The sequence below is a fragment of the Perna viridis genome, chromosome 9, assembly GCF_037379345.1.
Source record: "Perna viridis isolate PV_CMFRI_1.1 ecotype Kerala chromosome 9, ASM3737934v1, whole genome shotgun sequence".
Taxonomy (NCBI): Eukaryota; Metazoa; Mollusca; class Bivalvia; order Mytilida; family Mytilidae; genus Perna; species Perna viridis.
This window is the reverse complement of record NC_142453.1, coordinates 35,230,596-35,255,483: the sequence shown is the minus strand read 5'-3', so window position 1 is coordinate 35,255,483 and position 24,888 is coordinate 35,230,596. Positions and strand designations below refer to the sequence as shown.

Below are 24,888 nucleotides of genomic sequence, written 5' to 3'. Positions count from 1 at the left end.
AGCAGTCTACACTTTATTCACGAAATTTAAGGGCAAAAATACAGCACCAAAATAAGTATATCACAGATTTGACATCAATTGTACACCAATAAATCAAGATAGAAATATTACAGCATTTTTTTTTCTTAACTTATACTTAACACATATAAAATATGATATATATTGAAGACCTAGATTTGACAATTCATCCCCTTATATGTTGCCTTTAAATTGAATTTGTCATTGGTAAATCCATTATTGATGCCTCAAAATCTTTTTTAAAATACAAAACAAAAATCTCCTTGACTTGGTGTGTTAGCAAACAAGAATGCATTCAGTTAAAATGCATATAACTAATAGAGAAAATGTCTATCATGACTTTCATTAAAATAATTTTTTTTCTAAAGAACCACTTATGATATCCATACATCTTTTTGATAGCGACACTTTTCTTCAAGGTTTTTAAGGAATAACTCTGATTCTTCCTGATCCATACCACCTTCCATCTTAGCAATATACAGTAAAGTCTTGTGTACATCATGTGCCATGTTCTTAGCATTTCCACACACATATATATGGGCATCTTCCTACAAAAACATGTTTTTATTATTCAAATGAAAAAAGTTTTACAAAATGTAAAATGTAGCCCAGGCTACTAAAACCAGAATAAATCTTCAAAGGACACTCAACTTGAAAGACTGCCAACAGTAATAATTACACATATACCAGTGTTCTAGGATTCCTATTTCCTGTTACCCGGGGCAAGTAAAATTTGGGTCAGGGAAAGTTAGGTACTTAATTACACTTTCCTGTGGCAAGTTGAAAACTTCATATGCTGTAAGGATTTGTTTTGTTAGGAAAGCAGTCATTGACTTTGGGAAAGTTGATTTTATATCGATTTTTCCTGAGGAAACCTCAATTTCTGAAAAATCCTAGAACACTGTATACACTGCCAAATGTGCCTCATATGTTTATCTTATGTTACTGATTTCATATGTATTCCATGATAATTTACATATGATAATCATGCAATTTACATATGATGCTCAAAATATAATATTAGCTTACTCACATAAAATAATCTACTTTTGGTAATAAATGTATGTTATCAACACTAAAACCATATGTAAACTAAAACATATGATAATCATAACATGCTGTATTTACACATATTTGGTGAATTTTACCAGTTGATCTAATTCTCATTTAAGATTTTTTTGGCTGTGAAACATCATAACTTTCTGATACTTTTCCTACTTCATAAATTAAAAATTGATGCTGTTATTTTTTTGTTGTTTTTTTTTGTTGTTCTCATAACATTTTTTTTGAGACCTTGACGTTTTACTTTTAAACTTGAAAAAAAAATCAGGTTCTATATTTGCATGCACTATATACTTTTTTTTTTAGAACAAAACAAGTTATTGTAAATAAACATAAGTTATTGGACCCAACAACAACCACGACAGCAGGAAATATTTATACATCCGCGAAATTTTTTGTAGTAAAAAAAAAAATGCATTAGATTCAAATTAAGGTGGTAGTCATGCTCTTTCCTACTTGTGATTAAGCCAATCATAAGTATGCTTCATTTGTAATCATGAAATGATTAATGAAAAATAGAAATTTGAATATTAATTTAATTGAACTTCTAATATGATGTCTTCATATCGTCAAACAGTATATGTCGGTACAACCCCACCTTTAGCATCTGCGCACTGTCTCTGTTCTTTCGTTGTCGTTTTGAGACAAAACACTCATATAAAAAGGTTTATGCAATGATTTAACGGCTGAGAGGTTATCTAATACTATAATGATACTGATACTGATACTTATTAAAGAGATGGTTTACTTGGATATGTAGTTTATTTCTGAAATTAATCCAACTTCCATACGGGGGAGGTTAAACAGAACAGCTGTTATTTTGGCTAAGCCTAGGAAAATTTTTGTCACAAAAATGACCGTATTTTTCATATTAGAAAAGAAATAATTCCTTCCGCAGATAGATTTGTACTCATTTTAACATGGGTTTGGCACTTATATTCTCATTTAACACTTCGCTGTCGCTTGCTTTTTAAATAATCAAATTTTAATGCTGTACCCATCTTAAAATGAGTACATATCTACCCCTTCCACGAATTATTTCCTAAATAATATATATATAAGACTAAAACTGGCGTAAACTATACTATAGTGTTGTTTTGGGGCCAGCTGCAGCCTGCCCTGTAGTGTGAGGGTTTCCTCGTTCATTAAAGGCCCATGGGTGGCCTTGAGCTGACATTTATCATCCTGGATGGGTTTTCCCTTTGACATATTCACCATATTCATTCTTGTTATATAGCCGTCATTTAATACAAACCTGTGTCAAAAGCTTCCAAATCTTCACAGAACCCTGTTTTAATAAATCCTGAACATAAACTTTGTGATCCTGATCTCTAGAAAAAGCTACACTCAAATGGATTGTTCCACTCTTCGTATACTGTTCTGAAGATTTACAAACAAAAGTGACAGTCATTCCAAGTATTACATGATTGATTAGAGACTAACACAAGAAAAATATTTCCACAAGAATTAATCAAGTAAGTTTTATGACTGACTTAGTACATTTTGTACAATTCATTATGAATACATGGGATTAAAACCATTAGACAGATTTCACATGAAGATAAGGTTAAGTAAATTTTATGTTAAAATCAGATGAATTACATGATAGAGTCAGGTGAAGTTCAAGAAAATTGCATTTATAACAAAACATAACACAATATATCTTTATTTCCAAATCAGAGGCCATTAGGGAGCAATGAATGTGACATAATAAAGAGAAGAACATGATTAAATTTATACATATCAGTGGTTTTGTCAAATTAAAACAACTTCAATCATGTCAATTGAGATCGAATAATTAGGACCTAGGTATAAAAGTAGAGAAAATAATGTATACATGGATTCTCCTTCAGAGAGTAGTGGTTAAAATATTCATCCACTGATCAAATGGAAACCTGCAAGCTTAAAATACAATGTTAAAATCTAAATTTTAGTAAAATGTATTGAAATTGGAACATTATTTCAAATCAAGAAATTGACTGGATGAGAATCAGTTTGTAGAAAACTGCAAAATGTGAATTATTGGCAAATCACTAAATAATGGCTAAGTGTTCACTTGTAATCCCTTACAAATAATGGGACAAATTATTATTCGATTCCAAAATGTTGCAGTGTGAACATGCAATACAATCAGAGGATATCACTACAAATCCCATGCATTCAAAACATTATATACCTAACTCATCTTTGTACAGGTAGTCTTTGTCCTTGTGCCTACATCCAAAATATAAATAGATGCTGTTTTTCACTCCTTGTAACTCTACAAACAGAAGAAAAGATCAATCACATTCATGACTCATTCACACATACATATAATGTGCATTCAATGGGGATGTGAATAAGATACAAAATCAAATCCACAAGCCATTCACATTGAAATAAAGAATCTCATGCAAACCAATTAAAATTAAATTTATGCACATTATCCAAAGTGCTATATAATCTGAATCCAGTGCATAGTCCTTGTGAATTCAAGTATATTTCATTCTGAATCTAAATGTGTATTCTATACACAACTTGTGAACTACACATACATCATGTAAAAAATTGGATAATGATAAAATACTAATTACATAGGAACTAGACATTATTTTTTGTTCAAATTCATTATTTTTCAAACTAAAGCCACACGTATAGATTGATAATAAGGCGTATTAATCATATCCCAAATGTAAGTGTTGAATACATGTCCATGTGACATTGGGTAGGCCAAAGAAGCAAAGCTTAACATTAACAAATTGGAATTTTTATTGATTAAAAACATTGAGAGCACTTTATTTGTACCACTGCTTTATAGAAAATTACTTTTTATAGAAGAACTAAGCCTTCTTTTTTACATTTTTTCTAAGATGTTTCAAAATCTACATTAACCTGATGATTCAATATATACCACAATATTTGGGTAATAATCCAATGGGCATCATGGTTCTAACAGGTAAGCTACCTCTGACTTGACAACATTTCTTTCCAGCCGAGCAATAAATGGAATAGGATAGAAATTTTAGGAATAGTGTCAATGTTTATATTGTAATTAAGATGCTGTGCCAGTGGAATGTTCCATATCTAAGCACTCTGTAACATGCAATATTATAGTATGTAACCTTCAAAATTAATTTTGGGGAGTGAGATCAAGAACAATAATGACAAATTACTTCTCTCCTGAACAAAAGCTCTGAATGGTGCTATTCCAGTTCCTGGACCAATGAGAATTACAGGAATATCTGGGTTGCTAGGCAACCTGAAATCTGGGTTCCTGCTGATGAATACAGGTACCAGATTAGAAACTGACAGTCGATCCTGTAAGTATGTTGTAGTCACTCCTTCTCTTGGAGAACCACTCAAGATGTATCTTACCACAGCTGCAGTTACACATACTGTTTTACTGTCCTGTAAAAATGTAGTACAAAGAACAATCTTCATAAGTTGTTACATTCATATGCAGAAAACCTGCCAACTCCTTTATGTTCTAACCACAGTATACCATGTGACTTTGCAATTCCTAAATATTTATTGGTTGGAGTTCATACTGCAAGTGCCTTACTTTTTCATGTGGCATCTTGGTTCCCTTATCTTCAGTTTAGGATTTTGATGTATCTAAATAATCCCACTGCTGACACTTTGGTATATTTTTTGCCAGTGTTAAAAACATGTAAAAATGTTTGTTTTAGACAGGTTTCATTGAAATATCAAATTTAGTAACAGAAGAGCATTATGAACTCCACAAAATTTACATTTTATCAAAGTATTACCAGTACTTTTCTTCTTAACTTACAATTCCATTTCTGCTTTGGTACCTATCTACTGTAATTTTAATAAATTATGTTTTTTTATGTGATGTTAAAACAGAAACAAATCAGGATATATCTTGTTTGTCCATAAAATAGTATTGATTTTTGTTAAAAAGGATCAATACTCATTATGTAGAAAGATTTGCTCATTGATATTTTATGAAGAACTCCAGAAATGTTTTTGAATGAACCAGTAATGGTACACTTGCCACTAAAGGTGATGATGATATGGAGTAGTATCTTGGTTGAAGACCCTTTAACAAACTGATGAACTTCTCTGGAGGTAGAGAGACTGGTACTAAATCTTTTATAACATCTATCAATTCATGAGTTGACAGGTAATCATGCAGCTCTATATTAGATCGTCCTATCTAGAAAATTATATGTGAACAGGCATTTTAGAAAAAAACCTTCTTTCTAGTCATCATATTACACCAATTAACTGAGAACAAAGGATATCTTTACCATATTTTATTTCAATAAGTACTCAATTGTGTATATAAAGTTTAGGTCTGGTTACTCAGCTGGTTTGAATAATTTGAATGATTGGGGTTTTTGAAAACATTATATTTTAATTTTGGCAGATTTTGCTTGCTTGTACTAAAACTTAAGTTATAAAGCATTCTAAAAATGAATTCATTTACCAAGAAGTTTCATGGTTTACGAGTAATATGTTTACTAATACACATTAAATAATATAGTTTCTCCCATTCTAAGCTTGTAATTAAAAATGCGCATGACTTTTAACCACCCAGTACTTATTAAATTTCTGAACATTTTTCCTGCCATATTACATTTCAGAGTTTTCTACAGATTCCAAGGGAGAAACAAATTCTCCTCCAATGCGCTTGGGGATTACAAGATTTCTCAACACTCAATAGTTAAATTTAAGATTTAGTCCACTCACTGAATCCAATGGGTTGAAATCTAATGACCATGAAAATTGAAAAATAAAACTAAAGAAGCAGATCCCACAATGGTCATAGCTAAAATTGGAATGGTCAATATAAGTTATACAGGATTACTTAAGTGTGAGAGTACCCCTAATATTTAAGGTACATATACATGTACATATCTCAAGGTCAAAATTGCATTTAGCCACACCAGCCTAATCTAGAATGCTGACTAACTTGGTACCCCCATTCCCCCATTGATAAGCATGCATTTTTTAGCCACACCAGCCTAATCTAGAATGTTGACTAACTTGGTACCCCCATTCCCCCATTGATAAGCATGCATCATTTAGCCACACCAGCCTAATCTAGAATGCTGACTAACTTGGTACCCCCATTCCCCCATTGATAAGCATACATCTTTTTGACATCCAAATTGATTTGGATCAAATTAACAAGTAGGAAATGAATAATGGGAACATGTAATAAAGATTCTGAGAAAACTTCATTAAACTACATTCTGTGGTGTATGAGGAGTAACAATAAGAAATGAGTACCAGCTGTGTAACAGGAGGAACCAAGGAAGAAAGTACGGATGGAAGGAAGGAGTCTCCCAACACTATATACCCCAGTTTTGCAAGTGGGGAGTATAACAAGTGATATGGTCAAAACTGTACCTACCATTCTGGGTGGTACACTAAAGCCTTTACAGTATAAAACCTAATCCTTATCAGGCTTTGAGACCACAACTGTGGTCAATTTTCGATTGTCTTATGAGCAACATGGGACTTATTGGTGTGGCTTGTGTGTGTGTAAATTAATCTCCACTTTAATCATATAAATAAACACACATAACATTCCAATGTCTAAGTTTCCTACCCCCTTATCCAGTATTCTTCTGAATTTCTCTGCTATTACTGAATCCCTGGATATCTCTGTAAGCTTCTGTATTAACTCAGGCTTAACATGTTTCAGGTCACAGTATTTCAAAAGGACTAACTGGAGACTGACAGTGGCTGTAAAACAGAAAACATGTTTGCATAGGCCTGAAACCTCTTAACAGAAACATGTTTGCATAGGCCTCAAACTTTTAAACAGAAAATATGTTTCCATAGTCCCTAAACCTCTAAACAGAAAACATTTTTTCCATAGGTCTGAAATCTCCAAACAGAAAATGTGTTTCCATAGGCCTGAAATCTCTATACAGAAATTATTTTTCCATAGTCCTGAAACCTCTAAACAGAAAGCATTTTTCCATAGCCCTGAAACTTCTTAACAGAAAATGTGTTTCCATAGGCCTGAAACCTCCACACAGGAAAAATGTTTCCAAAGACCTAAAACATCTAAAGAACACTACAATTTGCAAGGAGTTTTTTAAAAATAACAGTTATATGATTAATTAAAAAAAACATTTTTTTTTCATATATATTTTAAGCAGTAGATATTTTAAAATGATGTCTATTTAAAACACCAGTCAAACAAGATTGTAAGGTCAGAACAATATGTGAATCATACTCCTGTTATAGTTATGGTTTGAACAGACTGCTAGTATTGGTTTAAAACTGGCTTATTTTAATATGTTTCTAATATTTTTGGTACATGTATATCAAGATAGTTCTTCTAAAAGAAAAGTTAATTAAATGGGTCAAAACTTTATTGCTGTGTGAATAATAGTGATATTTAACACAAAACCATGCCAAATAATGCTGGGAAAAATCTAAAGACAGAAATTAAAGATAAATCAATATGCTAGTTTTAGTTGGAAATTAAGAAATTATAACTTTAGCTTACTATCACAAGGTCTGTAGGCCAAGCTAGGTGTATTCACTGTTTCATTTCCACTGAAATTCAAACATCCAAGGATTTCATCCACATGCCTTGAATTGTTTTGGGGATAAATCCCTAATGCGTCACCTAAATAGAGAATATATTCAACATTTTAGTTTTCAGTAGAATAAGGGGTTATAAATAGGTTGTCCATCAGTAATGAGTGGTTTAAAGTATCCTCCATTTGAATTCAAATGGTAAAATTAAGATTTTCAACATAGTCAAGCTTTTTTATGAATCTTTGTTTTTTACCAAAAAGAGTGGAGAAATAATTTATATCAAGCAGAAGGAGAAACTGTTTCTCCCATGAAATCTGTAGAAAATATTGAAAATGTAATATGGCAGGGAAACTCCCACAGAAATATAATCACAGCTTGATGTTAAAAAATTATGTGATTTTTTTTTATCTATGGCACAGAATGGGAGAAACATAGAATCTACAACAACAGTGAGTTAATTTTGAAATTTCTCACATTTAGAGAAATGAATATTCATATCAAAAATATCAAATTAATTTCTTAACAAGACAGAAATTTAATAATCAACAAGCTATATTTGTAGTTTCTGTTCTCTCAATTTTTCAAAATGGAAACAGTTCAATTACTCTTGATAAAAATGACAAAAATACCCAAAAATAAATAGTGTGTGTCAGATTAGGACACTAACCTGTTGATGTCACAGGTGCACTACCTTTCTGAATAACATTAATTAGTCAATTTTATACTATTTGTTCATTTCAATTCTTCATTTTTATACTCAAAAAGCATACTCAAGATAAGAAATTCAAAAATATATCTTGTCAGAATGATATAAAACACCTAAGACCTTCATGGTAATTCAAGATGGAGTCCAGGACAATCAAGTATCTAGAACAGAAAACTCTCTACAGACAGAATTTTATTAATCAACTGGCCAGGAGTGAAAATTGGCAAGAAACAAGAGAACTAAATTTAAACCCATACAAAAGTTTGATACACTTATGATTACTGTTTTGTCTCTATACATGTAGGACAATGAGTTCCATCCATTAATATAAAACTAAATACCGACTATGAAGGACGGAAAGACATAATACATAATTATCGGTGCCATTCCTGCCGTAATTATAGTTTAAACCAAAACCGAAATATTTATTCAAATTAAAGGGCCAATGTAAGGAAATATGAAAATCTACAAGTTCACAATCATTTAAAATAAATTGCATGGAAAGAGTACATGAAAGAGTATAGCTCTATTTTCAATAAGATACAAAAAATGTATCAGTTTACATGTGATAAGATTTCTGGGACACATTTTTCAGTTACCTGATAACCAAGTCAAGTCGCTGCCCTCAATGTCAAATTCACAGTGTATGGTTTCCTTGTCATCACAACTGTTGCCATCAGTTAAAAGTCTTTTTATCTAAAGAGAAACATTGAATTCTCACCACCAATCCTATAAACTCACTAATTTACTGTAATCTGTTATCACTTTAAACTTAATATAAAAAATAGGAGACATGGTCTGACTGTCAACATAACAGTCATCCACCAAATACCAAAGCAACAAACAATTAAACTTCAACAGGTCACCCTACAGTCTTCAATGATGGGCAAAACCCATACCATAAAGCAAGCTGTATAAAACCCCAAACAGGTCACCCTACGGTCTTCAATGATGGGCAAAACCCATACCATAAAGCAAGCTGTATAAAACCCCAAACAGGTCACCCTACAGTCTTCAATGATGGGCAAAACCCATACCATAAAGCAAGCTGTATAAAACCCCAAACAGGTCACCCTACGGTCTTCAATGATGGGCAAAACCCATACCATAAAGCAAGTGTATAAAACCCCAAACAGGTCACCCTACGGTCTTCTATGATGGGCAAAACCCATACCATAAAGAAAGCTGTAAAAGGTCCCCAAAAAAAACCTTTAAACACTACGCTGATCTGGGGGTTATACAATTTTCAAATTGGAAAAATGCCCAAAACTCCTAAACACTAAATGAGATATGCAGCCTAATACAACATGAATTTTATTTTATGATCTACGGAACTGTGTTTATAATTGAATAAAAAGTTGGTTGTCTGAATGGTTTTTGAATTAAAGTTTGGTGAGGTGTGATGGTTGAACATGGACAAGTGAAGGGATGGACATCAAATTTTGTTGATAAGTATTCATTATTATTGCAATAGTACCTTCAGTTTTGCCATAAAAGGATTACTTCTATCATAACCAGATCCATCATCAATACTCTCGAGATCTAGGTAATCCTGTCTAACCTCCAGGTCAAGGTTCTGTAAACAATCTATCATCTGATGCAGCCAGGTATTGATCACTGACCAGTCCTCCATGTCTACTTTATGACAAGGAACCATACACTTAGCTGATAAGTCCTGAAATCTTTAAAGAAGACATACTTTACGTTATCAATTTCATTTTGTTTCTTTATCAATGGAAAGGCTTAAAAGACCCTGTGTTTTATAGTTGAATTTTGAAGACAAGACAGAAAAATAGTAAAACATCTACCCAATCAAACTCCTCAGTTGTTTTTGTCAAAAATAAATTGTTGATTCTAACATCCATTGCAACTATAAAGCTTAAGCAGATTTATTTTCAACAACAGATGTACTTCTCAAAACTACTTGTGTTTAGAATTTACAATTCAGTGGTACTTTTTGTACATGAAGGAGGCAGTAGTGAACTATGCCTATTGGCAGTCCAATTATTTGCACCCTTTAAAAGCTAATTTTGTCAGTATGGTTTCATAAGGCACAAATATTGGTTTAAAACTTTTACTCTTTTCTTTAAATGTTGTGCACTGGGTTTCATTCCATGCATGATTGAATCTAGGAATACAGTCATCGGGCTAATAAAAATATACCCCCACTTTTACCTGAAATATGAACACAAAAGAAATTCTTAGTTTGATATTTTATTCTACAGGCATCTACCAATAGTTATCTCCCTTTATGCACATCTACATATAAAAGTCGGTCCTCATAAAAGTTTTATCCAGACTCATTCAGCAGTTAAGGGGAGTTACAGATAAATGAACGGGAGTACATTGTATTTCCTACATGTATATATCCCTAAGCATTGCTTGAAGGTTATTTAAAAATCACCATTGTTACTACATTCTGAAAGTAGTCCTGTTGATTTCCTGCCAAGGATGCAAGGATTTTATTGCCAATTAAAGCCTGAATGGCATAAAAAAAGAGACATCCATTGTTAAATGATAACGTGTAGTGCATTATAATGCGCCAGTAAGAGCCTACCTCTGGAACAGATTCTTGCCAATTTTACAGAACTGCGGGTAGTTAGAATCTCCCATTGCCAGTACTGAGTATCTCAACTGCCTATACTGTTCCGAGTGGGACATGATATAATTGTAAAACTCCTCTGCATCTGATGGGGGTACACCTAATTAAACAACAAACCAGTATAAAAAAAAAAGAGTTCTTGTTTTTATTGGTTAATGATTTTTTTTATTTTCACACAAACATTAAGAATTGCATCTTCTATGTATATAAACTTGTACATACATACTAAAAAGCAATATATGTGTGTGTGTGTGTGTGTAAGGAAGCCACTCTAATCTGCAATATGCTGAATTTTCAAACAATATATTTATCTCATGACGTTTCTAATGATTCCATTTACCTTACCGATACTTTTATTTGAAATCTTATTTATATATAAAGAGAATAGGTATGGTGTATATGTCAAAGAGACAAAAACCTCACTTCAATGAAAATATACCCATGTAAGATTTTAACCATACCATCCCCACTGGTTGAAATAATTGTCAAGCAGACTTGTTCTTGAGCCCAGTCAATAACTCTGTAGTGTTTAGCATTGACAAGACGAGGCTGTAAATGGGTCTTATCACTTGCATGGTTGGTCATATATATTCTAAAAATAGTTAAACATTTTACTTCATAGACATTAAACAACAAAACAAGTTAATACAAATATTACTCAACACATAATTAACCAATCTTCTGTGCAAAATTATAAACTTAATGCTAAACCCCATCTCTTCAAGCAAATTAGTATAGTGAACCATACACACTTTGCCAGATTTAATGAAATGAATAGTGTTCATGCCTTTTGTACATCCTGTATAGCAGAGCCTATAAGCTAGGGGTGATTCCTATTAAAATAGGATGTGGTTATTGATCTATGAAGGATATTTATAATCAACAATACATTCAAAGTAAACACAGTTTGCCATGAAGCTGCAATATCAACAAAAATGATATTCCCTGGTACAATTACACTTAGGGTATGTTCTGTAAATGTACAACTTTCTTTCTGATAGCTATTGCTCGAGATTAAATTCCAATACAAATGATTGAAACGGATTTCATTGATCATGTGCATGTGTGACAGCCATGAAGTACATGTAGCAGTACATGTGCATATCAAATGGATAATTTTGTTATTATAAAAATATGACTATAATAATTGATAGCAATTTTATATCAACTCTATTATTATTTATGCACTTGTTCAACTCATAAACACACCTATCAAAAACATATTTAGCCACTTCTTCACTAAAACCATACTCTGTGCCATAAACAATCAATACTTGTTTTCCTGGTTCTGTGTAGTTCTTTTTGTATTTGTCCTTTCTATTCTCTGTTCTGTTTCTGGTTTTATCTTCCCCTGTGGCTGAAATAAAAGATCAATAACAACAGTGCCGCATAGGAGGATTTAATGAAAGGTATCATACATGTACATAGATCTACATACATAACAAAGAACTAAAACTAAAATGAAATTGCATGCCTTGTTGTGCATGCTAGGTGAACCCCCATTAGTACATAAGTTGATATCAGAAAGCAACCAAAACCATTTTCAATACACTAAAAATTAAATTAATCCATCCATTGGAAGCCAAGATAATAGCTATTCTGACAGATAGATAGACAGAATGATGGATGGAGAAGAGATGATTCCAATAATACACCCACTAGTTGAGTGGGGCCTAATACTGAAGAGAAATACCATTTACATCATCAATGCTTTAGTGTATCTTTTGTCTTTCAATAAGAGGCATTATAAAAAAGCTTAAACATTTAATCATTTCATTAATTTCAACAAACATGTACATGATGTAGTGTCTAATGTATGATAATTTCAAACCTGGTCTAATAAAAGCATCGATAGAGTTACTCTCAAATGAGCTGCCTGATGACGATGAGAGAATGTAGTAAATATAAGTCACTACGGTAACCACTATTGCAACAATCCAAATCCACATGATCAGATGTCATAGTTTTTGTCACTATTGGCTGCTAAAATTTAAAAAAATATATTCATGGATATTTTACATTAATATTGCTGCAAATTTCAAAAGATAAGATTTAAGCACAGAAGGTACAGTTCTGTGGTGTATATGCTATTTTGATATTTATCGATAAATACCTGAAAATAATATGAACGGCACCACATACCTTCTTATACTCCAGTAAAAGAGTAATTTCTGTTATAATGGCTTAAAATTTTAGGCAATGGCTTGGATGTGCTGAGGAAGAAAGGTGCCTAATTTGATCAATGTACCCATTGAGAATTTCCATGATTTTCAGTTTTAAATTCTATACAGGCAGAATGCAGCTACATGTATATTTTCACATTTCGACTTTATTTGCAGGTTATCCTGGCATATTATCAGGTGAAACCAAGTATTGACTTTTATGGCAAATGAACACATACACATTGAGTAAAAATCTTCATTCTAAAGGGTTAGAAACTTTTTTCAAAGACAGTGCCTGTGGGCAGTGTGGCTGTTCACGACATGTTAACAGGTTAAGACCTTTATTCAGGTTAAAATACAACATTATATCATTCAATAATTATTAAATAAGAAGGCCCAATTGAGTGATACTTAACCTGTAGTTAATGCTTTTACTGTATATTGATTATTGTCCAGCACAATTACATGTATGAGGTAGGGTAAGGCCACTAAAGGTTAAAGTCCATTCCTGAATTAATTTGAAATGTCGCAAGTAGGACTGGTTCATTTCTTTAACTAACACATTATTTTTCCCAATACCCTTCATTCTTAAAGGATGTCACCAACAAAAAATGTATACACGAAGGGAAAACATAGCCGGCAACAGTGCACCGGAAGTAAACAAACTTATAAATTCACTCTTCAATGTTGAAGGGAGAAAACTCGGAGCCGCCAAATTTCGATTTATTTATACATTTCACAGACATACACACGTATCACCTGGCTCTGTACATGTGTTGATGCATTTAAAATTCCCCAGTATCACAAAAAAGACACATAGAATTTTCAGGTGAAAACATATTTACCCCTGTACAATGTATTAGTCTTTATAGTGCTTGGTCGACTGAAGTCTAAAGCGAACGTCATGATTATCTGGACTAACAATGTACAGTTTTCGGTGACCGGGTCACTTGTAGTTTTCCTTTATTTGTATGCAAAATCACATTATTTAGAAAAAAAATGTGAATCTCCTGTACATGGCGATCGCATTACTGGTATAAAAAAAATATTCCAGTATTGTAATTTGTAATTGTATACCAGTATTGTGATTTTTCAAAAAAAAATATTTTAATTGATATATAATACTGGTGTAGATGAAATAAATAATTGCAGAATACCAGACTAGACAAAAATGAAACAATATGATAAAAATACTAATACTTGTTATCTTCCATTCGAAATTTTAAGATACAAAAATATTTCTAGAGAACATATATGCCAAATGTGCAACAAAATTAATGAAGAAAAACCATTTTTTTTTAAATTGTAATGAAAAAATTTTTATGCGTATGTCTGCAGAATAAAGTTATTATTTTGTTATTGTTAAAATTTCTATTGCAATGATTAAATTATCATTACAATAAACAGTCATTTATTTTACTTTCTGTTATAATCATTTATAATTTACTATTTTAATTCATTTAATTTCAAAGTTCTTTGATGCTCTAAATAATCCTATATCATCTAGATAATTAAGTTATCAATATCTAATTAAACCTTTTTGATGTTTTTCATCTTCATTATTTTTTCTTTAAAGTTCTTCATGATGTTATCCATACTTTATGATGTTATATTTATCACAATAATAAGCAGAAAATATTAATTTTCTTTTACATGTAGGTGTCTATTCTATGCAGAAATTTTCAGTATACAAGTTTCATACAAATCCACACCCCAAATGCAGCATTACATGCAAATAAGCAAATTTATGCAGTTGGTCAAAATACACAACTTACTAAAAAAATATACAAAAAGCATTGTCAAATTCACAGCTTGTGTTTACATAACAAAGACACAATGACAATACCAATAAGCACACTACTGGTATACCAGTATTGTACAAGATTTTGAAAAAAATCACAAAACTTAAATATTTTTTTATACCAGTATTGTGAACGATACTGGTATACCAGTATTACGATCGCCAAGTACAGGAGATCCAAGAATGATACAGTCAAACCTGTATTAAGCAGTCACCTTTGGGGAATACTCAAAGTGACCTTTATAGAGAGATGACCTTTGAAATGAAATTACAAATTGTGATGTAGAAAGACTTTGATGTGAGCATATAATCCCATATTCCTTTAAATTGCAATACCTCTGATTGTCATAATATTACATGTTTTTATCTTTTATTTTCAGAAGTAGATTCATGTTTTTAAAAAATATTTTCATTCAAAATATCATTCAGATAAAAATATATGACAATGAAAACAGTATTTCCTCATTTTCCGTTTTATGTTGTTTCACCATCTGTTATTTTCAATGTCCTCTATAATTTCTGCTTTTCATTTAGCAATTTTAGTAATTTGTGTTTTGCTGACATCCATTTCCTTTACAATTGTCAGTGAGTAAATCTCTCACCTTTACTTTCAAATCTTTAATTTTGTTTTCATTGCAATACTGATTTAATGCCTTCGGCAACCTAATTATCAATATTTACATGTTCTAAATATAATAAAATCATGTGACACGGTACTGTTATTGGGTCATGTGATTAACCAAATATTTACAAAATGGTCAGTATAAGAAGTCAGAAAGACAATTTCAGCCGACAAATTGGTGACCGTTGGCCACCTTTTGGAGGTGACCGTCAGGCGGGTTTTGAAATGACTGTTAAGTGAAAGTGACCGGTGATTTGAGGTAACTGGCAGAGCAGGTTTGACTGTGTTTCTAAATTAATTTCATGAATTTTTACAAATATCTAAAATTTTACATTTATTTTTGAAAGATTTTCTGATTTGAAATGAAGGAATATTGACACTTTAATCAATAAGACTATTGATAACATAACAGGTTTGCACTATGACTATTTTCAAAGACCTGTTACAGTGTATTTAAGAGATTGCAACTTACTGAAATCTCACATCAACACATGGCGGGAAATATTACTTAATCGACTATGACAACTTGAATTAAATGATCAGAACTAAAAAAAGTATTGCAAACATTGAAATAAAACCTTCAGTTTCCCATTTACTGATATCTTAGCTTCATGTTCATACCCCATTTCTCTTTCTACCAACACAAACAAAAAAGGAGTATTAAAATCAAGTTTTATCAATAGACTGGCTAATTAACAAGTTTCTTATCTCTTTAATTATAGGTCTTTGCTTTTTTCAAGTGAATTTACAACACTGAATTTTTGTTTTGAACGAAACACTCTGAGACTTCTAGAAATGAGTTTGTTTACCCCAATTCAGTGGTCAAAATATTAAGCCTCCAGCAAAAATTGAAAACAACAATTGATGGACAGGTTTTGTTTCTATACATGTAACCTGGATATTATTCTATTCAATTTCAAAAGAAATATTATGATTGTAAATGCTAACCTACTTAAGGAATGGATGAATGCCAAGGGTCATTGGCCGCCATTATTGTTTATGTTTAACCTACAATGTACATGTTGTTCCGGTTCAGAGGTTAAAATCTTTATTAAATTACATTTAATTATCATCTGACTTAAGTGAGGAATGCATCCTACATATGATAGCAAACCATTAGTTCTGTTTATTTCATTGCAGTTTTAAGATCAATGTTAAAATTTGAATTCAGTATTGAATGCATACAACGATTTTAAGGGTGCACAGTAAATAACAAAGGCAAATTTATAAAAGGAATATCATACCATATATGGAATGTTGAGCTGATTTGAATATGTTAGTAAGTTTACACCCCTGACCAGACCTTGATGACAGGCCCTTGTATTTTGGTACAAAAAAATGTGAATTTTTAATTGCACCAGACATGGTTAAACCACTGTGGAACCTCATCAAACTACAAGAGTTTGATTTTGATGTTTTTCTTTTCAATGGTAAAATTTCCTGGAAATCAGTTGAAAAGTACTTAATTGACAGTTTGGTTTTTTTTTTAAGTATAAGTTAACATAGAAAGTAATGGGATATGTAGGACTGACCAAATACTTTCGGCATGTCGCAGTTATATAAAAAAAACAATGAAAAAATGAGCCAATTCAAGTGATGTGTCAGGGGTTCACATTGGCTTTTGAGGGAGGAAGGTCCAGGACCTTTCAAGAGTCAACCTGATGAAAACCAAAGATCCTTATAGAGTTTTAATGTACTGTATTTAAGGTCCAGGACCTACAATTGTATGTTAATAAAATTTGATAAGTCCTAGGTCAGTAATGGAGGGTTCACTAAACTCAGACCTATATGTGCACTAATTTGATTCCCTGTGTGTAAGCCTTCGAGGGGAATTTTAGCATCCTCTGACCCTGCAACCCTCCCCATTTTTTATTTGGATATTGTTTATGATACAGTATGTTGTGGACAGAAAGATGTGCGATACATAGTGGGTACGTACCCAAATGTGTATTGGGTCCGTTCCCCCTATGAAATTATCTATATGCTTGTATAGGGTGAATGGACTCAAAAAGATATAGGGCAAACAGGATAAAGGGCGTTTTGACCTGGATTTAACCTGATACTCCAAACTTTTTAACGACTCTCCTGTTGGCAACTTTCTGTAAGTGAAGGTTACGAAATTGATTTAAGTTTCATTCTCTTCCTTCATGCTCCTGAAAATTGAATTGAAGCCAACATTTATTTGATACTATTGTACATAAGGACTTTTACCGAAAAACATGCACTTTCATCCTCATTTATTGAGAATTATTTACATTTGTGTACAAAGACTTATCTTGTCTAGACAGATATATGGGTGGTCTATTTTTTAGAAATGGTTTATCATCAACAATATAACCTTTATAATTAATGTGAATGTATATAGTGTTGTTGATAGTAAAATAATGTATATAAGAAAAATCTTTCTATTGAATAAATCTTTTCATCATTATTTGTGTAAAAAAAACATGAAATGAATTTTTATCTTTCAAAAGACGACACTCTTATAAAGTATAAGTGAATAGTATGATTAAATCATTAGAACTTGAAAGAAACAATGAGGAAGCATGAGGCTGTCCTCTATGAAAATCCTTGATATACAACTGTACATGTGATATTGCACATGTTGAGTTGGATAGAGCTTTTTACTTTTGAACTGTCGTTCTGTTCCAAATTAACAGCTCTGCCCAACTGTTCATGTACAACTCAATATTCTTATGCACTTGGAAAATGCCTTTTCTTCAAAACTCAAGCAACCTCATTGCAGACATTTTGAGTCACTGAGGGAAATGGCACACTGAGATTTAGTTATTGCGTTTAATACAGAAGGCAGTTTCTTATTTGCATTCACAAACATGGTTTTGTCAATATTTTAAATAATTAAAGATATCCCTAAATATTTCAAAACATTTTTAATTTGTCATAAGGAAGTACAATACAGTTAGGTCATTTCTGAAAATTTGGTCTCATAAAGCTGTTTTGAGGCAGTCGGCACAGAAATTTCTAGTGTTTTGTCATGAAAAAATGTGTATTTTTGAAATCTTTGGTGTGTGGAGGTTCAAGTCATTTATAAGTTATTTAGTGGTTATTGTTATAAAATCTAGTAGCCATGGTAACATACAGAAAAAATTATTACTGAGTTTTAGTACAAATCAGGAGTGCCTTTCCAAAACTAACAGCCAAATAGTATGTTTTATAAAATATCAGGCACTTAGACACTACCACATGATGAAAGCATGCAGGTAGTAAGTGGAAAAAGGGTAAAAGTAATGCGACCCTTTTCGATTCATTCACTCACAATTTTAGTTCTAAAAGTTTCTGAAAATCAACCATCTGATGCTGAGGAGAGAACCTAATGCAGCAGGGGACTGAAACATTCCGGATAACATTGTTCATTTAAATTACACCTGTTTACCATTACATATATTACATCTGTTTATGGACCCGTGCTGGTCCGGGTGTCAAAAGAATAGGCCTGCAGCGGCGCTAAGCTTGTCGTAAAAGGCGACTAAATAGTGGTCAGAACCTTAGCCGGGGGGCTAGGGCGCTTTGCCCACAGAGCAAAAGTTGTGTGCCCCAGGTGTTGGAATGGGGTACCTTTGGTGTGTTACATGCTGGGGTTGTCGGGCTATAATACGGAAAACCTGACCGCAAACCATAGTGGTGCACCATGTTGGGAAAGATGCCATGTTCCTCGCACATTAAAGAACCCTACTGTGGTATTCTCCCAGAGTAGGAACCATAGGGCTCCGCCACAGGAGGCTAAATTGCCCGACCCTACCTACCTCTCCCTATTTCCAGTGGCAATCAAAATATGTTGACCCCATTATCCTTGTGTCCCATTCCATTTTTCATTTCATCATCATTTCATTTTCATTTTATCATCCACTTCATGTTCATCGCCTGAATATAGCTGAAATATTGCTGCTCGGGCATTAATCCCCAACAAACCAAAACCATCTGTTTATGTATAAATGCTTAACTACATTTAAACAATATATCCACCAAATTTCAACTTTTAATTTTAAATTTTACAAATTTTGACAGGGATAACTTGGTGTGTGAAACAGTGTGCCTTAAAGTAACTGTAGAGTGCACCCTAATGATTCTTGCTCCAGTCTTAATGTCTCTTGGAATCAATCATGACTGCTCAAAGATTGACACAAGGGACTGTTGACTGCATACATGGAAAAGAAAAAGCCAGCAGAGTTCAGAAGGTCAAAACCCAAATAAAAAAATGCATACATGGTGTGTTAGTGTTGAAAAAGATGAGTATACATGTAGTGAGAAATACATTTTCTTGTTAGGAAATAGGATGTTAGATCAAAACCAGTCAGAAGAGTTTGGTCTGAAATGTGTATAGTATGTAGCAGAGTCCCTCCTAATATTGTATACAAGGTCAGTAGTGGTTTATATGTATTCTATGGTACATTTTTTTACTGTAGGTAACTTAGATGTATTTAAGCTGGTAACAGGGCCATGATTTCCAGATTTCAGACCTTTAGACTTATATGCTGACTTCTTTCCATTACACCTTAACAGAATATGATCATCATTAGATAGTATGCCTAGTGGAAGCAAAGGAAAGAATGGAACTGCTTGTACAAAGAAAAAGACTTCACAAGAGGTACATTTGTACATGTGTACTTATGCATTTTGTTTAAGTAAAAAAAATAAGCTTTTTATCAGTTTGTTGTTAAAACTGCTATTCTACTATACATTCATATATATATTCATTAGGACAACTTCAACGATAACCACCTTTAGTTCTTAAATGAATTTTGACGGGAGGTATTATGGTATACTACGGTCGGCCCATTATCAACTCTTCCTACAATACCTCTAAAACTTCAAGCCATTTGAATAAAACTTCATATTGATGAAAGAAAACTCCCTTTCATATTACTTTAATTTTGGAATGTTCAGATTTTGAGTAATAGGATTTTTGCATGACTTATTCTGTTTTTGTGCTCTTACTAAAAATCTCAAATGCAGAAAATTTCAGGATATTCTTTGTATCCGTGATCATAGGCTTCCTTTCGTTGTTTGTAAAATTTCGATTTTCCCGTTTTCAATTTTTGGCACTTTTTCATTAGAAAGTGGGTTGGTTATTCATTTTCCTGCTTTAACTATAAAATGCTTTCAGGCAAACAAAAAAACTTCGAAATTTACTTTGTATCCATGGTCACAGGATCCCTTTCTTTTTTATAGATTTTGAGTTTTCAATTTTGGGCACTTTTTCTTAAAAATGGGGGGGTGGTTTTTCTGTTTTCATGCTCTTACTGAAAAATGCTTTCAGCCGATGGGCAGATCATGCGCTCATGACACAACTTTTTATTTTTACCTAATATTTCCATTATTAGTTCACTGCAAAGTTGTACATTATATTCATTTTATATCTTCAAATAATACACAAGTACAATGTACAAAACACCTTCATGGCTGTGTTATGTATGTCATAAATAAAAAGAACGATGTCAGTATTGTACACCTTGACAGAAAGTATCACTGGTACATGTTGTATCAAATATTGGGCAATCAGAAAGTATATACATGTATACACTGGCATCACATCTTGCCCAGTCATACTTAATATTACATGTAACAGCACCTGCTTTTAACCTTCAAAACTGAGAATAATCTATATACCCTGGTACAATAATATATACTATTTTTTGCATCAAAAATATTTGCTTCACTTTCATTTATAAATAAAATTTGAATTTTTACATAACTGTTTTAAATCTGATTAAGCACACATATTTATTTTCCAGAACCAATCTCAGAGGTCAATATCAAGCTTCTTCCAGGTATAGTCAGGAATAATTACATCAAAATACTATATATTAAGAGAATGGATATGGTGAGTATGTAAAAAAGACAACCTTACCAGGATGAAAAAATGTCAGCTCAAGGCCACCCATTGGTCTTCAATGAATGACGAAGAAACCCTCATACTACTGGGCAGATCGCAGCTGCCCCAAAATAGTATTTTACAGATGCAGTGAAATAATTGCTCCTAAAAAAAAATAAAAGTAAACTGATAGTGCAAACGAAACAAGACATACAGTGGCCAGAAAAAATTCCTGACTTGGGACAGGCACAAAAAATGTGGCAGATTAAAATTCTTTGGTGTGATCACAACCCTCCCCCTTTAAAAACTGGCCACTGCAGAAAAAATATTACACAACATACCTAAAAATCAGTTCTAAATGGTCTTAGTCTTTGTTGAAACAGAAATAAAGAAATTGATTATACTTTACACACATGTACAACCAAAGGACTACTAGCAGTTAATTGACATGCCAGCTCCAGCCCAGTTTAAACCTAAAAAAGAGTTATGTCCTCTTAGTCTAAGTGTAACTGCATCAAAACACCAGTCTTAAAAAATTCTGTAACTGCATACATTGACAACAATTTATTGTAACTAATCAAATTTTAAAAAGAAATTTATTGTTTTCTAATAAGATTGCTTCTCCTTAGAAGGAAATATGAAATTTTTAAAGACTTCAGATACACATAAATGTAAATCTTGATATTTCCAATTACTGTAAATGGGAATTTACAGTAAAATTCAAAATCAGCGGAAATTAAACAACACATTATTCATTGCCCTTTCTATGTCAACAATAGTGATCACAGTAATTTGTAGTCCTACCATAGGTTAATTTGTTCTCAAAGTGTGAGTGAAATCAGAATTATTGGATAATTAGTTTGATAGGGTGAATAACCAAAATATGATTACAAGGGCAGAAGAATGACAAGATTTAAAAAGTTAGACTGTTCATTGCACGAGTTAATTCACTCAGTGTTCTTGGCCAATTAGTAATGCATGTATTATGTTTATTAACCTAATTTATTATCCTATTTACTTATCTAAACTTGTTACATAACACACATTTTATAGATATTTATCATATATACAGGCAGGTATTGATGACAAATCAAAAACTGTCAAAAGTGGGCTGTTTTCAGAAGTTGGACAGACTGCAGGTAGTAAGTTGGCATTAAAGAAATCATGCATCAAGGTGAAAAACAATGAAAGTGATTTAACGTCCACTGTAAACTCAGAGGACATTATTGTGATAAATGACTCAAGTACTAAACCATCTGACCATACTCTGCAGCATAACAAGCAGGCAGATCTATCAAATGGAAGTTCTAAATTAAATTTTGAAGGGTCTGAAAATTCGGGGTCAAAAACTACTTCAGGATTCACTCTGGTTAAAACTGGTAATAAACAAAAAGTTGATAATGCTAATGACAATGGTAGTTCAAGCAAAGAAAATCATCAAGGTAGGCCTGACAAATTCCAGCAGAAGAATGTTATTGTTATACCAGAAACACAGGTTTCTATGACAACCAAAACCCCAAAAAGCAAAGGTCAAGATGATGATGGAATAATTCCTGATACACCTCAGAGTGAGAAAAAAGATGAGGCCCCTAAGAAGAGAATATTTGGTAGAAGTTTTCTTACTGCGGGGAGCAATGTTGCTAAAAATCCATATGTCTTGAAGCAAGAGAAAGTAGACAAAAGAAAGCTGTCTAAAGCCAAGAAAGGTCTCATTTCTGTGTCTGTAAAGTTTACTCCAGAGGCTAATAAAAATAGCCATGTATCAAATACAAGATTAGATTGTTCTCCTGAAAAGGATACTGAAAAATCTGATGATATTTCAAATCAAAAGGCAGGTGATTTATTGGACAAAATACCTAGCCCTGAACAGAGATGTGGAAATGTAAACAACGAAAAAATAAAGAATTCAGATGCTGGCACACCCACTAAAATCTACCCTGGAGAAAGGATGTCCATCAAACGAATGTCTAAATGTGGGGATTCCCCAGAGTCTAAAAGAATGACTGGTAAGTTTGACTATGATGTAAATGGTCAGGGTAAATGCAGGTTATCAGAGAATATTAGTGAACTAATGGAATGTGATCAGGAATCAGTAAATCTCTTATCCATTGAACATAAATTACAAATAACTCAAACAGAAAATAGTGACAAGATGAAATTATGTTGTGAACCATTATTAAACAGCAATGGACCTCATTCAGACTGTGAAGCAAAAGAAAATTTAACTGTTGATTCAAAGAGGCAGAGTAAAAGGTCAAACATTTTCAAAATAAACACAGACTCATCTGTTTCATATCAACTCTCATTGTCAAGGAAAAAGAAAGATACAACACCCGTTAGTGTTGAAGATGACAATTGTTTAGATTCAATTTTGACAGAACTGGATCATAAACAGTCTGTTCAGAGTTCAAAGGTCATATCAGAAGAAAAGTCTTTCAAACCATCTGTGATATCATTAAAGAAAAAGAGACGTTCAATTTCAAAAGTATCGTCTGCTGAGCAGAATTCCAAATCAGGTAGAAGTTTTAATGATTCATTGACTGAGGATGATTTAAAGTATTTGGATGACTTAGATGGTAAAGTTCATATGAATGTAGGTAAAAGTATAACTGGAAATGATGTTAATACAGTCAAAGAAAAAGTGGAAAATGTGTTCCAAAAACCAAGTTTTATATCTAAAAAAAAATCATGTGCTAAAAGATTGCATGAAAGTAAGAAAGCTATATCAGACACCCCACAAGAAGATGACATAGTACCAACACAAACAATTGTTGAGATTTTGAGTCAGCTTGGAAAAGAAGATAATGTGGAAGAGATGGAGATTGATGAATTTCCCAGTCAGCCCAATACACAAAAGTTACAGCACAGACCAGTATTTAAATCACCAATAAAAACAGAAATGCTGGAAAGGTATGTCAAGAAATGGTCTCCAAATGGAAACTGTATAATTGTTATAAAAAAAACATTTTATTTTTTTTTCTGAATAACAATCTGAAAGAAAAAAAATTTTAAAAATCAGATTGAAAACAGCATTTAACATGACTTTGCTACATGTGGGTTCTATATATATATATGTATGTACATGTATATATCCAACAATTTACCATACCTAAACAGATGTGATTGTTTGAAGTAGTACTGTGAGAATTGTAACACAATATACCATACAAGTAGATCACAAGGAAAGTTAAAAAGTTTTATCACAAATACATTGTACCTATATCATTAGGTCATTATTTTTGAATTTCAGAGTATCAGTAAAATTTTGTTGCTGATGTACTTACACTGTCAATCATGTATTTCATTATGAAAAGAAAAAAACTTCATTTTCATTTTATTTTGGTTGTGAAAATTTATTGGTTAAAAGTATTCTTTATATTTTCAAACCAGTGACAAGCAACAACCAGCGTGTGTTATGTTTGGGAGACACATGGTTACCAAAGTTAACAGAAATGTGTAAGTTTTAACAAATGAAAATATTCAGTTTTCCCTCTTTCATTTGTTAATTCTAATCTTATTTTCATAATTAGCTTTATGACAATTTAAATAGTTCAATAATTAGGACAATAAAATTA

The 24,888-nt window shown here is 32.3% G+C and overlaps 2 protein-coding genes across 3 annotated transcripts in view; one reads left to right on the top strand and one right to left on the bottom strand.

Annotated features, from left to right (window-relative positions):
- LOC148607979 (NADPH oxidoreductase A-like) lies at positions 1 to 13,714 on the bottom strand. 2 transcript variants are annotated; one of them, XM_088546532.1, is made up of 14 exons: positions 13,474 to 13,714; positions 12,727 to 12,878; positions 12,105 to 12,252; positions 11,357 to 11,487; positions 10,851 to 10,995; positions 9,771 to 9,975; positions 8,893 to 8,989; positions 7,553 to 7,675; positions 6,641 to 6,777; positions 5,078 to 5,239; positions 4,233 to 4,467; positions 3,257 to 3,340; positions 2,336 to 2,460; positions 1 to 566 (listed from the first exon to the last, which is right to left on the bottom strand). In XM_088546532.1, the coding sequence occupies exons 2-14, from the start codon at positions 12,842 to 12,844 to the stop codon at positions 393 to 395; spliced, it is 1,884 nt and encodes a 627-aa protein (XP_088402658.1). In that variant the 5' UTR covers positions 12,845 to 12,878; positions 13,474 to 13,714; the 3' UTR covers positions 1 to 392. The 2 variants fall into 2 exon arrangements, with proteins under 2 accessions (XP_088402658.1, XP_088402660.1); XM_088546534.1 differs by having other exon boundaries at positions 12,727 to 12,875.
- Positions 13,715 to 13,740: 26 nt separating this feature from the next.
- LOC148607978 (DNA replication ATP-dependent helicase/nuclease DNA2-like) overlaps positions 13,741 to 24,888 on the top strand; it is a 41,642-nt gene continuing 30,494 nt past the window's right edge. Inside the window, exons 1-5 of the mRNA XM_088546531.1 lie at positions 13,741 to 13,886; positions 19,905 to 20,086; positions 21,234 to 21,269; positions 22,386 to 24,223; positions 24,704 to 24,769. Coding sequence (XP_088402657.1) covers positions 20,024 to 20,086; positions 21,234 to 21,269; positions 22,386 to 24,223; positions 24,704 to 24,769 — 2,003 coding nt within the window. The 5' untranslated portion in view covers positions 13,741 to 13,886; positions 19,905 to 20,023. The remainder of the gene's footprint in view (positions 13,887 to 19,904; positions 20,087 to 21,233; positions 21,270 to 22,385; positions 24,224 to 24,703; positions 24,770 to 24,888) is intronic.